This window comes from Nicotiana tabacum, chromosome 21 (genome assembly GCF_000715075.1).
Source record: "Nicotiana tabacum cultivar K326 chromosome 21, ASM71507v2, whole genome shotgun sequence".
Classification (NCBI taxonomy): Eukaryota; Viridiplantae; Streptophyta; class Magnoliopsida; order Solanales; family Solanaceae; genus Nicotiana; species Nicotiana tabacum.
In genome coordinates, this window is record NC_134100.1 from 71,763,038 (window position 1) to 71,776,356 (window position 13,319).

The 13,319-nt window shown below is 38.5% G+C and overlaps 1 protein-coding gene across 1 annotated transcript; it reads right to left on the bottom strand.

Annotated features, from left to right (window-relative positions):
* Nucleotides 1-6,851: 6,851 nt before the first annotated feature.
* LOC142175291 (uncharacterized) lies at nucleotides 6,852-7,417 on the bottom strand. The gene is made up of 2 exons (XM_075241877.1): nucleotides 6,966-7,417; nucleotides 6,852-6,858 (listed from the first exon to the last, which is right to left on the bottom strand). Exons 1-2 carry the CDS (start codon nucleotides 7,415-7,417, stop codon nucleotides 6,852-6,854), a joined length of 459 nt encoding a protein of 152 aa, XP_075097978.1.
* Between the last annotated feature and the right edge of the window lie 5,902 nt (nucleotides 7,418-13,319).

The following is a 13,319-nucleotide window of genomic DNA, read 5'->3' on the forward strand; positions in this document are numbered from 1 at the left end:
TCAATCATACTGAGTAGCAAAAGATCCACTTGGGTCTCGAGACCCCAAATAATCACCATACATGACCAATATATGCGGTCCATAATAATAGTATCGCCCACAGGAGTAGATACATGGACAGATGAAACTAAAGACTCACTGGACATATCCAGAAAATGAGCGAAATATAAGAAAATATATGAATAAGTGAAACCAGGGTCAAATAATACCGAGGCATATCAGTGGCAAACTGAAACAATACCTGTAATCACAGCATCTGAAGCAATAGCATCTGGTATAGCAGGAAGAGCATAGAAATGGGCCTGGCCACCCCCTAATCTGCCTCTCCCTCTCAGGTGACCCCTAGCTGACTGGGCTCCTCCCCTAGCTGATTGGCTCCTCTGCGGAGCGGGACCTTTTACTAGACGAGGACACTCTCTCCTCAGGTGACCAAACTCTCCACACTCATAGCAACACCTCGATACTGGTACTGGGGACTGAAGGGAGCCCTGAGCACCGAGATGACTAGCAGAAGGACCCGTCATAGACGAACTCTGACCTGATGGAGCACATGAATAACTCTGCACTGGTAGTGCACTGAATGATGACTGGCCCTGCTGGTGACTGGGAGAACTATGGCCAGATGATGCACCATGGTGAAATGGGCGAGAGCCATCTAAGCCTGTCTGAAATGACGACTTCTACCGTGCTAGAACTGACCCCCAAATGGAGCACCGTTGAATCCACCTTGACCACGAGGCCTCTTGGCCTTTCTATCAACCCTCTCCTGACCGCGAACCATCTCGATCTGCCGAGCAATGTTGACAACCTCATCAAAGGTAGCACCCGACACCCTCTCCTTGGTCTACTGTAGGTGAAAAGTGAGACCATTTATAAACCTCATGATCCTCTCCCTGTCTGTGAGAATCAACCAGATAGCATGACAAGCAAACTCCGAGAATCACATCTCATACTGCGTCACAGATATATCACCTTGGCGAAGCCGCTCAAACTGTCTGCGCAGATCCTCTCGGCGGGACCGAGGCATGAACGTCTCCAAAACAAACACGGAGAACTGCTGCCAATTAAGGGTGTTGCGCCGACAAACCTACGCCTCTCGTAAGTCTCCTAGCATCTGAGTGCAGCCCCAGAAAACTGAAAAGTAGTGAATGAGACCCCACAAGTCTCTAGAATACCAGTTGTATGGAGTATTCTATGATACTTGTCCAAGAAGTCCTGAGCATCCTCTCTCTCTGTGCCACTGAAAGGTGGCGGCTAGAGTATCCCAAACCTCTCCAACCTACGCTGATCATCCTCAGGCATAGCAGGAACCATATAATTCTGAGCAGCTGAGGGCTCGCAGATGCGACAGACTTCTTTTTTGAGAAAACCAGAGCCGAGCTACACATAATACAATTCTTTTCATAAATTTCAGTAAAGGAATTTAGGCATGCTTTCAAACTGGTATTTAAAAATCAAAACATTTCAAGCTCATGTGAAAATAGTCCTCCCAAAATATCACAACAACAATGACTAGCAACAATGTGCATCAATAAATAAAAGCAATACACAACTTCACATGGGCTATTGTCACTCATCTATTTCGACAGCTCAATCGCTCGGCTCTCAGCCTCAATACTCACACTCAAGGTACTTGCACTCACTGGGGGTGTGTACAGACTCCGGAAGGGTTCCTACAGCCCAAGCGCTATATTGCTGCGGCGTGCAGCCCGACCCAATACTGCTGCGGTGTGCAGCTCAACCCAATACTGCTGCGGCGTGCAACCCGATCCATATATTACTGCGGCATCCAGCCCGATCCAATATCATGGGCCGAAGGCTTGTTGCGGCGTGCAACCCGATCCAACATTTACTGTGACGCGCAGCTTGATCCAACATATCTCGCACAACTCACAAACCGGCACTCAGGCCCTATATCAGTCACTAGCCTTTCTAGCCTCACAATTATCACAACAACCCAAACAAAGACTATAACAAGTACAAATCAAATCATGGGAGAGAGCCGGGACAAAATGCATAAGCAAACAATGACTGAGTACAAGACAACAATTTAACAGTTAATGCAACAAGTTCACGACCATTGCGGGTCCCAATAGTGTTTCCATATAACCTAAGCATGGCTTCTAACACTTAAGACAATCAATAACTCGAAAACAAGAGTGAACAGGTAATAACAAAGGTGCATTTGACTTCACAGTCTATCGAGACTGACCAAGTCTCAATCCCACTCGGTGCATGCTCACACATACGTCACCCAACGTGTGCGTCACCTCTAAATATCAACATTATATGAGTTTCTCGGGGTTTCATACCCTCAAGACCAGATTTTAAAACTATTACTTACATCAAACCAAGCAAAATCCTACTCCGCGATGCCCTTGCCTCTCAAATTGGCCTCCAAACGTCCCGAATCTAGTCGCAAGCAATACAATACGATCAATATAGGCTAAAAGAGTCGATTCCACAAGGAAATTACCAAATTATAACCAAAATCCAAAATCGACTCAAACCCGACTCTCGGGCCCACGTCTCGAACACCGACAAAATTTAGAAAACTAGATAGCCCATTCACTTACGAGTCCATACATATGAAATTTATCCAAATCCAACATCATTTGGTCCCTCAAATCCGTAAATTAAACTCTCTAAAATTCCAAGCCCTAACCCCCTATTTTTACTTCAAAAGTCCTACTAATTAATGATGAACAAAGCCATAGATTCACGAAATTTATACCATTATGGGTTAGAATCACTTACCCCCAACATTGCTCCTTGAATACCTTCGAAACATCGCCTCTCTCCCGAATTTCTCAAACCCAAAAATTGAAAATGAAAACAAAACCACGAGCTGGGGCTTTTCTGCCCAGCACTATCGCACCTGCGGCCCCTTCTCCCGCTTCTGCGACGCCGCACCTGCGGAATTTCCATCGCAGGTGTGGAACTCACTTAAGAGCTCAGGTTCCGCATTTGCAGCCCAAAATCTCACGTCTGCGGAAGCGCACCTGCGTATTTCCCTCCGCTTCTGCGAAGCCTGCCCAAAATCCTCCTCTCCGCTTCTACGCCCCAGGCCTCGCACCTGCGGGTTCGCAGATGCGACAGACTTCTCGCACCTGCAGTGCCAGCTTACCTTAGCCTTTCATGTACTTGTGACTTCTCCAAGCGCTTCTGCGCCATCGCACCTGTGAGCTCTCACTCCGCAGGTGCGGAAGTACTAGTAGCAGCAGCTTCAACTGTATTTTTCCAACTTCAAAAACCCGTTAACCACTCAGAATCACCTCGAGCCCCTCAGGACCTCAACCAAATATTCCAACAGGTCATATAGCAACATACAAACTTAGTCGAGCCTTCGAATCACACAAAGCAACATCAAAATGCCAATTACCCTCGGATTCAAGCCTAAGAACTTCTAAACTTCCAATTTCGACAACAGATGCCGAAACCAACCAAATCACGTCCGAATGACCTTAAATTTTACAAACACGTCACAAAATGACACTACGAACCTACTCCAACTTCCGAAATTCCATTCCGACCCCGATATCAAATTATGCCGACCGAAATCACCAAAATTTCAACTTTCGCCAATTCAAGCCGAATTCCACTACGGACCTCCAAATCACATTCTGGACATGCTCCTAAGTCCAAAATCACCTAGCGAAGCTAATGGAGCCATCAAAATTAAATTACGAGATCATTTACACATAAATCAACATCCGGTTGACTTTTCTAACTTAAGCTTCTAAATAAGAGACTAAGTGTCTCAATCCATTCTGAAACCACTTCGGACTCAAACCAACTAACTCAATACATCATAATATAGCTGAAAAGCACAAAAGGAAGAAGTAATAGAGAAAACGGGGCTATAACTCTCGAAACGACCGACCGGATCGTTATTGTGTGAGTCACCCAAAAAGGGGTGGGATATGTGGATATTTTTTCTGACAATAATGAATGATTGATGAGCCTTTGAACATTGAGGTTGTTCTTGGATCAAGTAAAAAAGTTAGAAAAGAATCATAGTAAAAAGATTGGCTAGATTTTCTCTATAAAATCAATGTGTTTTCTTACAAGTGAATATTTTATGTCCCCTATAAAAAGGGAACATATTCCTAAAAACTCTAATAGTGCAGGTACAGAGAATATCCACTAGAATATTCTCTTTTGTGTCCTATCCTAAAACTTGTCGTTATAACTCTGTCTTAGATTTTTGACCTCGACCTTGATCTACGACGACTTCTCGACCTTGATTTTCGTTGACTCTTCGACCGTACCCTTCATCGCTTTAGGGACCACTTCGACCTTGGGAGGGTCTTTGTTGAAGTCATACTGATGACACGTGGCAATCTGTGAGTGCCTCCTTAATATTAACATATTTTGATCATATCAGAGATAATTTTTGACCCATAGAGTTAGTCTCTCTGCTTATTGAGGTTGTCCTCGCATGTGAGCTTAATGAGCGGATAATGTCGTTTTTGGTCGAACATATCGAGTAAGTTGCAAGAGTCTAAACATCGTGTGGAACAGGCAACGTGGCCCTCTATGGGCCGCATATTTCAAATACCTCAGGTTTCCCCAACAATTTATTTTAGTTATCATGTCCAAGGGTTAGAACGACGTCATGACATCATGCGTCATTATGACGCATGTTCCCGATACGTTTCTTCGATTCGTGTGTGGCCTTTGATTGGATATGCCATTTCGATTTTGGTGCCAATTATGACGAGCTATTTTCGGGTCTAGTGCCATGATCTCTATAAATAGAGGTTCTTGAACTTGAATTTTGATATTCGGCTTAAAGTATGTATATTTATATGCATATTGCCTCACATTTTAATAATGTTTCGTAGATTTCACATGTGTAATATAATGATTTGTGCTAATTAGTGGTATTTTTATGTGTAGGAATTATCCGGAGGCAATTTGGGATGAAGGTGCGTGAATTCAAGCGAAAAGGGGAAGATACGAGAAAAAGTCACAAAGTAGCGCCCTGCGCTACCTGTGGCGCAGTTTCCAGACCCTCAAAATTTCCAGCGCCAGGGCTAGCGCCCCACGCTACCGTGGGTGCTGGGTGGGGAACTTGTCCTATTTCACGCGTGACTTGGTTATTTCGACCCAAGACGCCCCCAACTTGTATAAAAGCAAACCTAAATCTATTTTGCAGAAGGAGACGTGACTTTGAAAGAAAAACACAAGTATAGTGCCGTTTCTATTTCGGTACCAATTACTTTTACGTTTCCTTCTAGTTTAGGACTATCGTTACTTTTGCCTTCTACTTTGCCTTCTACTTTGCCTTCTAGTTAATTTTTTCTCAAGTGGTTCTTATTAGTAAGTTTTGTTTTAAGGGGGTTATTATTAAATGATAAAATAAAAAAGAGACGGTTTTTTATTCTTACAAGAACGTCGAAAATCTTATCTTAACAAGTTCTTTCCAAATTATATTTGACAATTTTAATATCAAAACAAACTTCAATATATGGTTCATATGTATATGATGACGGTTGAACTAGAACTACAACAAAAGAAAAAATATACTCTATATATTTGGGCTTGTATTTCTTTTGTTTCAACTTTTAGTACTACTGCTGTTTTGCTTTTTCTATAAATTCATTGGATAAGGATGTTTCCATTTTTTTAAAGATGTTGGATCAACAAAATCTTTTGAAATGGAAGACAAAGCCACAGTCAATTTGCTCATGTAATTTTGCTTTTTCACTATAAGCTTATGTTAAGGATAATTAATTATTGGACTTTGCTTCGCGACAATAGGCAATTCATATGTTGATTAGTGAGTAGCGTTAGTGATACTAATTTCAGCTTAGATTCATAATGATTGATAACGATATTTCATTTTCTTCTGTACATTCATTATTCCCCGATGGAGTCAGTGCTGCAGCTCATGCGGACTTATGGATTATTCTTGTGAGATTTTCATGTTACTTTTCATGTCTGGTTTTTGTTCGTTAGCAGGAGAACCACTTAGATAAGTAGAAGTGTAGAACATGCCGAACTATATACCAAAGAAAAAATGTGTTGAAGTAAGGTTCGTTTTTTCTCAAGCATCGAAAATCTTACTATATTAACAAGTTCTTTCCAAATTATATTTGAAAATTTTAATTTGAAAACAAAATTCAATATGGTTCATATGTATATGATCACGGTTGAACTAGAACTACAAGGAAAGATAAAATATACTCTATATATTTAGGCTAGTATGCAACAACTCAAGAGTGATCCAAAAATCCTTTTTTTTTTAAACTTTTAGTACTACTGCTGTTTTGCTTTTTCTATAAATTCATTGGATAAGGATGTTTCCATTTTTTTCTTTAATGTTGGATTAACAAAATCTTTTGAAATAGAAGACAAAGCCACAGTCAATTTGCTTATGTAATTTCGCTTTTTCACTGATCATATCTTTTGTTGGCTGGTTAGGAGAAACGTTATTCATGTATTGGGGGTAACATAACTTATATAATGTTTGGTAGCCATTAGTTATTTTTTTTACAAAATTCAGCATAATTAGTATCATGTTTGGTTGTCATTTTACAATTTTACATAAATAATACATGTATAAGTTATGAGTCAATCAGTGTATTATTTTATGCGGGGTAAAAGATGGAATAACTAATACATGTATTAGTAATACACGTATAAAATATTAAAATGACAAATGCCTATCACTGATGCCACACTGCTCGGCTCTTCCTCTTCTTAATTTATTAGAGACAAAATCAATAGATAAGTATTTAACTTTAAAATTTATATAATGTATATCAATTTCTAATACAACAAGCCAAATATTCAAAAAAATAATCCATGCATAACTAATTCATGTATAACTAATACCTGCATAATTAATCCCTGCATTTTTTTAACACAAAAACGGAGATTATATTAAGAAACAAAAGTTACATAGACATATATAGTTCCTTAGGACATTACTATTGCCCAGAGTTGCTAGATGATACCAAACAGTAGTAGGAATAAACTTAGTACTATTACATATTCCATGCTTGTTTTTGTTCACTTCAGACTCAACAAAAAAGGGGGGACGAGCATGGTAAAAACACTTAGTAGAGGACAGGTTTTTAACAGCTTCCTTGGCTAACACATGTGCTACTTCATTTCCTTCTATGAAGTTAAGCCTCAGAGGTGGGAGATTCAACTGGTGCATTAATAACCTGCATTCATGAACAATGTTAGATAGATAATAATTGTCTTCATATATGAGTTTGATGATTTCTGCACAGTCTGTTTCAATTTCCAATTTTTGGAAGTTCATCTCTCTTGCAATTTTTAAACCTTCTTGTAGCGCCATTAATTCTGCATGCATGGGTGAAATTGCATGGCCTGCTTTATGGAACCCCACGATCCAGTCTCCATTGCTGTTTCTGAATATTCCACCCAGATCAACTGCCATATTGTTCTTCAAAAAAGCACCGTTTATATTTAATTTAACCGTGCCAATTGGAGGGTTGTCCCACTTAATATCAATCTTAATCTTATGAACTTTGAAAGGGTTGTTTTCCGTAAAGAAGTTGAATTCCCAGGCTTGGTGAATAACCTTTTGGGCCTCAAGTTCAAGATCAAGATTGTTGAAATTGTTGTAATTCCTATTTTTCCAAATGTTCCAGATGGAGAAATTAAATATGGTCTCCTAACTTGTAGAATGGTTATTATTCAGAGTGAAAATGTCTTTTAGGCTCATAAGCCAATGAATGTTCTTATCAATAGTTTGAGTAGGGATCCCCATATTATTCCAAAAGCGTTTGGTAGCAGGGCAGTGTAAAAAGATATGTTGGATATCTTCCACCCCTTCCCTTACAAATCGTACAAGTTATATCAATGTTTATGCCAATATGAGCTAATAAGGCTCTACAAGGTATACGATTAAGCATGCATTGCCAAAGGAAGAATTAATTTTGTTATGACAGCGGAGGTCCCAAATCCAGTTCAAAAGGATTGCTTGAGGTGTTACTAGGAGTTAAACGTTTGTAGCAAGACTTCGTAGTAAATAAACCGTTTGAATTTGGGTTCCAACTGATATTGTCATTCTTAAGGGCTTTACTAGGAATAGGAGTTAAATCAATGTTATTTAAGATATTGGAGGGCAAATCGAAGTAAATACCAGAGATATTCCACTTATCAATTTTAATAAGGTCTTTAATGACAAGACTTTGGTCATCCTTACTAAGAGGTCCATATATGGATTTCCTAAGGGAATTTGAGTTGTAAATCTATTTTGAGGACCAGATATTAATATTAGAATTCGTACAAGGGTGCCATAATATGCCACCGTTGCATACTTTCCATCCTTTAAGGATAGCCTTCCAAATGAAAAAAGTGGTAGCCATCGATTTGTTCCAGGCATACTTTGTAGAAATGAGTTGTGCCTAAGGTGTATTAGGGTTTTTCAAGAGCCTCCATGCAAGACTTGTTAGTAGGACCATATTTTTGGAAGATGCTGAACGTATACCAAGACCACCCTCATATATTATCCCTCGTAACCATCTGCCAATTAATAAGATGTAGTTTTCTAGCAGAGGTAGTGGATCCCCAAATAAAATTCCTTTGAATTTTATTAATTTGTTTTAGAATTTTGGTAGGGAGTAAGGTGTATTGCATAGAATGAGTAAGGATTTGGAGAAGGAACATTTCCAGTGTGACAGTCTAGTATGCAATTTATCTATTACAAGTTGGAAATCTTTAGGATTTGGAGAGTGATTTAGGATTGGGAAGTCAAGGTATTTACCAAATTCATAACTGGACTTTATTCCAAAAAGGTATGTGAGATAACAGATAATTTCCTTAGGGCACTTTTTTGGGCAGATAATCTTAGATTTTAAGAAATTTATGGAGAGCCTGGATTCCATACAAAAAATATCCATGCATGATTTTATGCATTGACCAGTTTTTTTTTTAGCTTTTCCCATTAGAGTAATGTCATCCGCAAATAGAATACGGGAGAAGGAAAGGACTATATGCTTTATTTTTATCGGATCCCAACTTAACATGTCTACTTGGTGGTTTATGAGCATTGATAGGAGTTCAAAGCAAAGGATGAACACATAAGGAGTTATAGGATCCCCATGGCGTATACCCCGACTGGGACTGAAGAAATTCGTTCTAGAACCATTTACCAGGATCCCCATAGAACTTGTACTAATACAATGCATAATTAATCGGGACATATTTGGGGGAAATTTGAAGAATCTTAAAGCCCTATAGACAAAAGACCATTCCAGTCTATCGAAAGCCTTTTCTAAGTCTATTTTGATTAACATGTCGAACCTGAAACTTTTTGATCTACGAAGATTATTCATAATTTCCTGGATAATAATGGTGTTATCACTACCTCTTCTATTCTTTATAAAACTGGATTGGAGAGGACTAATGAGGTAAGGGAGAAATGGTTTGATCTTATTAGCAATGATTTTGGTGATAAGTTTATAAGACATATTACAAAGTTCAATAGGTCTAAAGTTTTTGAGATTATTAGCATTAAGGGATTTTGGTATAAGACATATAAAAGTCTCATTTATATCTAATGGCAATGATTGAGTTTCAAACACCTTATGACAATAATTAATAACAGAGTCACCAATAATATACTAATATTTTTGATAAAAAAAAAAGGGATGTATACCATCCGGACCTGGTGCATTAAAAGAAAAACTAGCCTTAGTAATTTCCATGTTTGATAAGGGCATATCAAGGCTGCTAAGGTCAACAGTTTTATGTCATAAGGGATCACTCAAGATGGCATTTTGGTGGGTGAAGGATTTGGACATTTTAAAGGCATTTTAAAAGTAGGTCAGAGTATGTTCAAGGATTGATTTGGGGTCTGATATCCAATCGTCATTGTCATTTGTAAAATACATAATAGCATTCCGACGTTTGCGATTGGAGACCATAATGTGGTAGAATTTTGTATTTGCATCACCATCATTGAGCCAAGTAATTCTAGAGCGAAGTTTTCAGAAATCTTGTTCCATTTTAAGGATATTATTATACTTTAGTTGTAATTTTGATTCTAAATCTTGTAAGAAAAAAATCATTTGATATGAAGGGGAAGATTGAATACCATTAAGCCGAGCTAAGATCCTTTTTTGCTTTTTAAAGATATCTCCAAATGTTTCACTTTTCCACTTAGTTACCACATCTTTAAAAGATTTCTGAGCACTAATAATGTGATGACCCAAAATGTCATCTTTAAATTTAATAAGTAATTCTATGTTCTAATACCTTGAAAAGTATAATTTATCATTTCTCGACTTACGTGCGTAGTCCGTAAAATTTTTCGGAAAGTTTTACTGTGAAAAATGCATTAAAATATGAAATAGAGCTTTAAAACTCAAGTGAGTTGACTTTGGTCAACATTTTTAGCAAACGGACCTGGATCAATATTTTGACAGTTTCGATAGCTCCGTATCGTGATTTGGGACTTGGGAGTATGCCCGAAATTTAATTTGAAGGTCCTTAGCTCAAGTTATGACCATTTAACGGAACTAGCAATTTAAAGGCTAAAGATTTCCAAGTTTGACCACGGGGTTGACTTTTTGATATCGGAGCCGGAATCCAATTTTGAAAATTTGAATAGCTCCGTTATGTCATTTATGACTTTTGTGCCAAATTTGAAGTTATTCCGGATTCATTTAATATGTTTTGGCACGAGATTTGTAAATTGAAAAATTTAAAACTCAAAGTTTGAATCGGGGTGTGAATTATAATTTCAGCATTGTTTGACGTGACACGAGACCCCGAGTAAGTCCTTATTATATTATTGGACTTGTTGGTATATTCGTACGGGGTCCCAAGCACCCCGAGAGTGATACGGATTGAAATCGGATCAAGAATTGGACTTAAGCAAGAATTGAAATCGTACCTGCCGATTTTTGCCCGCAGGTGCGAGCTCGAAGAAGCGAGCCTTCCATCGCAGATGCGCCCAGGCATGTCAAGACTTCGATCGCAGAAGCGGACAACTTCTCGCAGAAGCGTGTCCGCAGATGCGCACCAAATCACGCAGATGCGGGACTGGGCTGGCCTGGGGTCTACGCAGGTACGGTCATTTTGCGCAGAAGCGGATGTTGTAGGTGCGACAGGAGTGTCTGCAGATGCAGAACATCACCTGGCAGCCTGGCATCGCAAATGCGATCTTTGTCTCGCAAATACGAGTCCGCAAATGCGGAACTTTTATCCTGTGATGACCCAAAATGTTATCTTTAAATTTAATAATTAATTTTGTATTCTAAGACCTCGAAAAGAACTATTTATCATTTCCTCGACTTGCATGCACAGTCCGTAAATTTTTCTGGAAAGGTTTTGTGTAAAAAATGGATTAAAATATGAATTAGAGCTTTAAAACTCAACTGAGTTGACTTTGGTTAACAATTTAAGCAAATGGACTCGGATCAATATTTTAACAGTTCCGGTAGGCCCGTATCGTGAATTGGGACTTGGGCGTATGCCCAAAATCAAATTCCGAGATCCCTAACCCGAGATATGGAATTTTGAAGAAAAATTAAAAGTTTTAATTCAAATAGTGACCGAAATGTCGAATTATGTGCAAACGACCCCAGAATAGAATTTTGATGATTCCAACAGCTCCGTATGGTGATTTTGGACTTTGGAGCATGATGTGAATTTTATTTGGAAGTCCGTAGTGGAATTAGGCTTGAAATGCCGAAAATTGATTTTTTGGGAAGTTTGACCGAGGGGTTGACTTTTTGATATCGGGGTCGAAATCCGATTCTGAAAATTTGAGTACCTCCGTTATATCATTTATGACTTGTGCACAAAATTTGACGTAAATCGGACATGATTTGATAGGTTCCGGAGTCATTTGTAGAAATTAGAAATTTCAAAGTTCATTAGGCTTGAATCTATGAGTCATTCATGTTTTTAGTGTTGTTGGATGTGATTTGAAGACTCGACTAAGTCCGTATGGTATTTTAGGACTTGTTGGTATATTTGATTGAGGTCCCGAGGGGCTCGGGCGTGTTTCGGATGGTATTCAGAGTATTTTCCTTCATTTTGGCACTGCTGGTAGCTGTTGATTTCTCGTATTTTAAAGCTTCTTCGCGATCGTGTACGCATAGTTAAGGCAGTGTTAATTTTATTCTTCGCGATCGCGTGAGGTCAACCGCGATCGCATAGATTTGGCCAGATATGCATCGCGATCGCGTGGCATTGTTTGCGATCGCGTAAGGTTAATTGAGGGCTGTTAAGTTTTGTGCTTCGCAATCGCGTGAAATGGGATGCCATCGCGTAGCTTTGAGACCTTGTGACTCGCGAACGCGTGAAGAGGAATGCAATCTTGTAGAGCTGGGATTTCTGTGCTCTACGATCGCGTGAGGATATACGTGATCGCGTAGAGTTAATTGGGGCAGTGGTAATCTTTGCTTCGCGATCACATATGGATGTTCGCGATCGCGATGAGTAAAAGCCTGGACAGAATGTTTAAGTTCTGAAAATGGGTCCATTTTTAACGAATTGGAGCTCGGATTGAGGCGAGTTTTGAGAGATTTTCAGTGAAAATGTTGGGGTAAGTGTTCTTAACTCAATTTTTGTTAGATTACCCGAATCTATCACTGTTTTTAACATTTAATTAATGATTTAAGTTGGAAAAATTTAAAAACCCTCTTGGATAGATTTGAGGATTTGAGGGTCGAACTGCTATTGGAATTTAGTCATTTTGGTATGGTTAGACTCGTGGTTGAATGGGCGTTCATATTTCGTAACTTTCGCCAGATTTCGAGACATCCATTTTTGAGTTAATTTCGGATTTTATTGAAAAATATGATATTTTCTTACAGAATGAATTCTATAATTTTTGTTGACTGTATCGAATTAATTATGAATAGATACAAGTCGACCGGAATCGGAAAATCGAGGAAAAAGTATACTACTTGGTTAAATTGGAGCAAGTCTAGGTAAGTGACTTGTCTAACCTTATGTGGGAAAATTTTTCCCTAGGATTGGTATTAATTGTAATGTGATGAAAGTCGTGTACACGAGGTGACGAGTGTGTACACGGACTAAATGTGAAGGATTATGTTTTTAAATTGTGAAGATCACTGTTGCATATTAATTAATTTATTAAATCTTGTTATATTTTCTATCATTGAATTGATTTGTAAACTTTAAATTTACTTGACCTTTTTCTGCTAATTGTTTTACCTGTTTAGTTGAAACTTGGTTCCTTTTATTCTGTGCATTATTTGAAATTAATTTTCTTAAATTTAAATATTATTAATATGAAATATTTGACATTTTAAATTTGTTATTGAAGAAACGTATTAAAATTTTGAAATATTATTTTA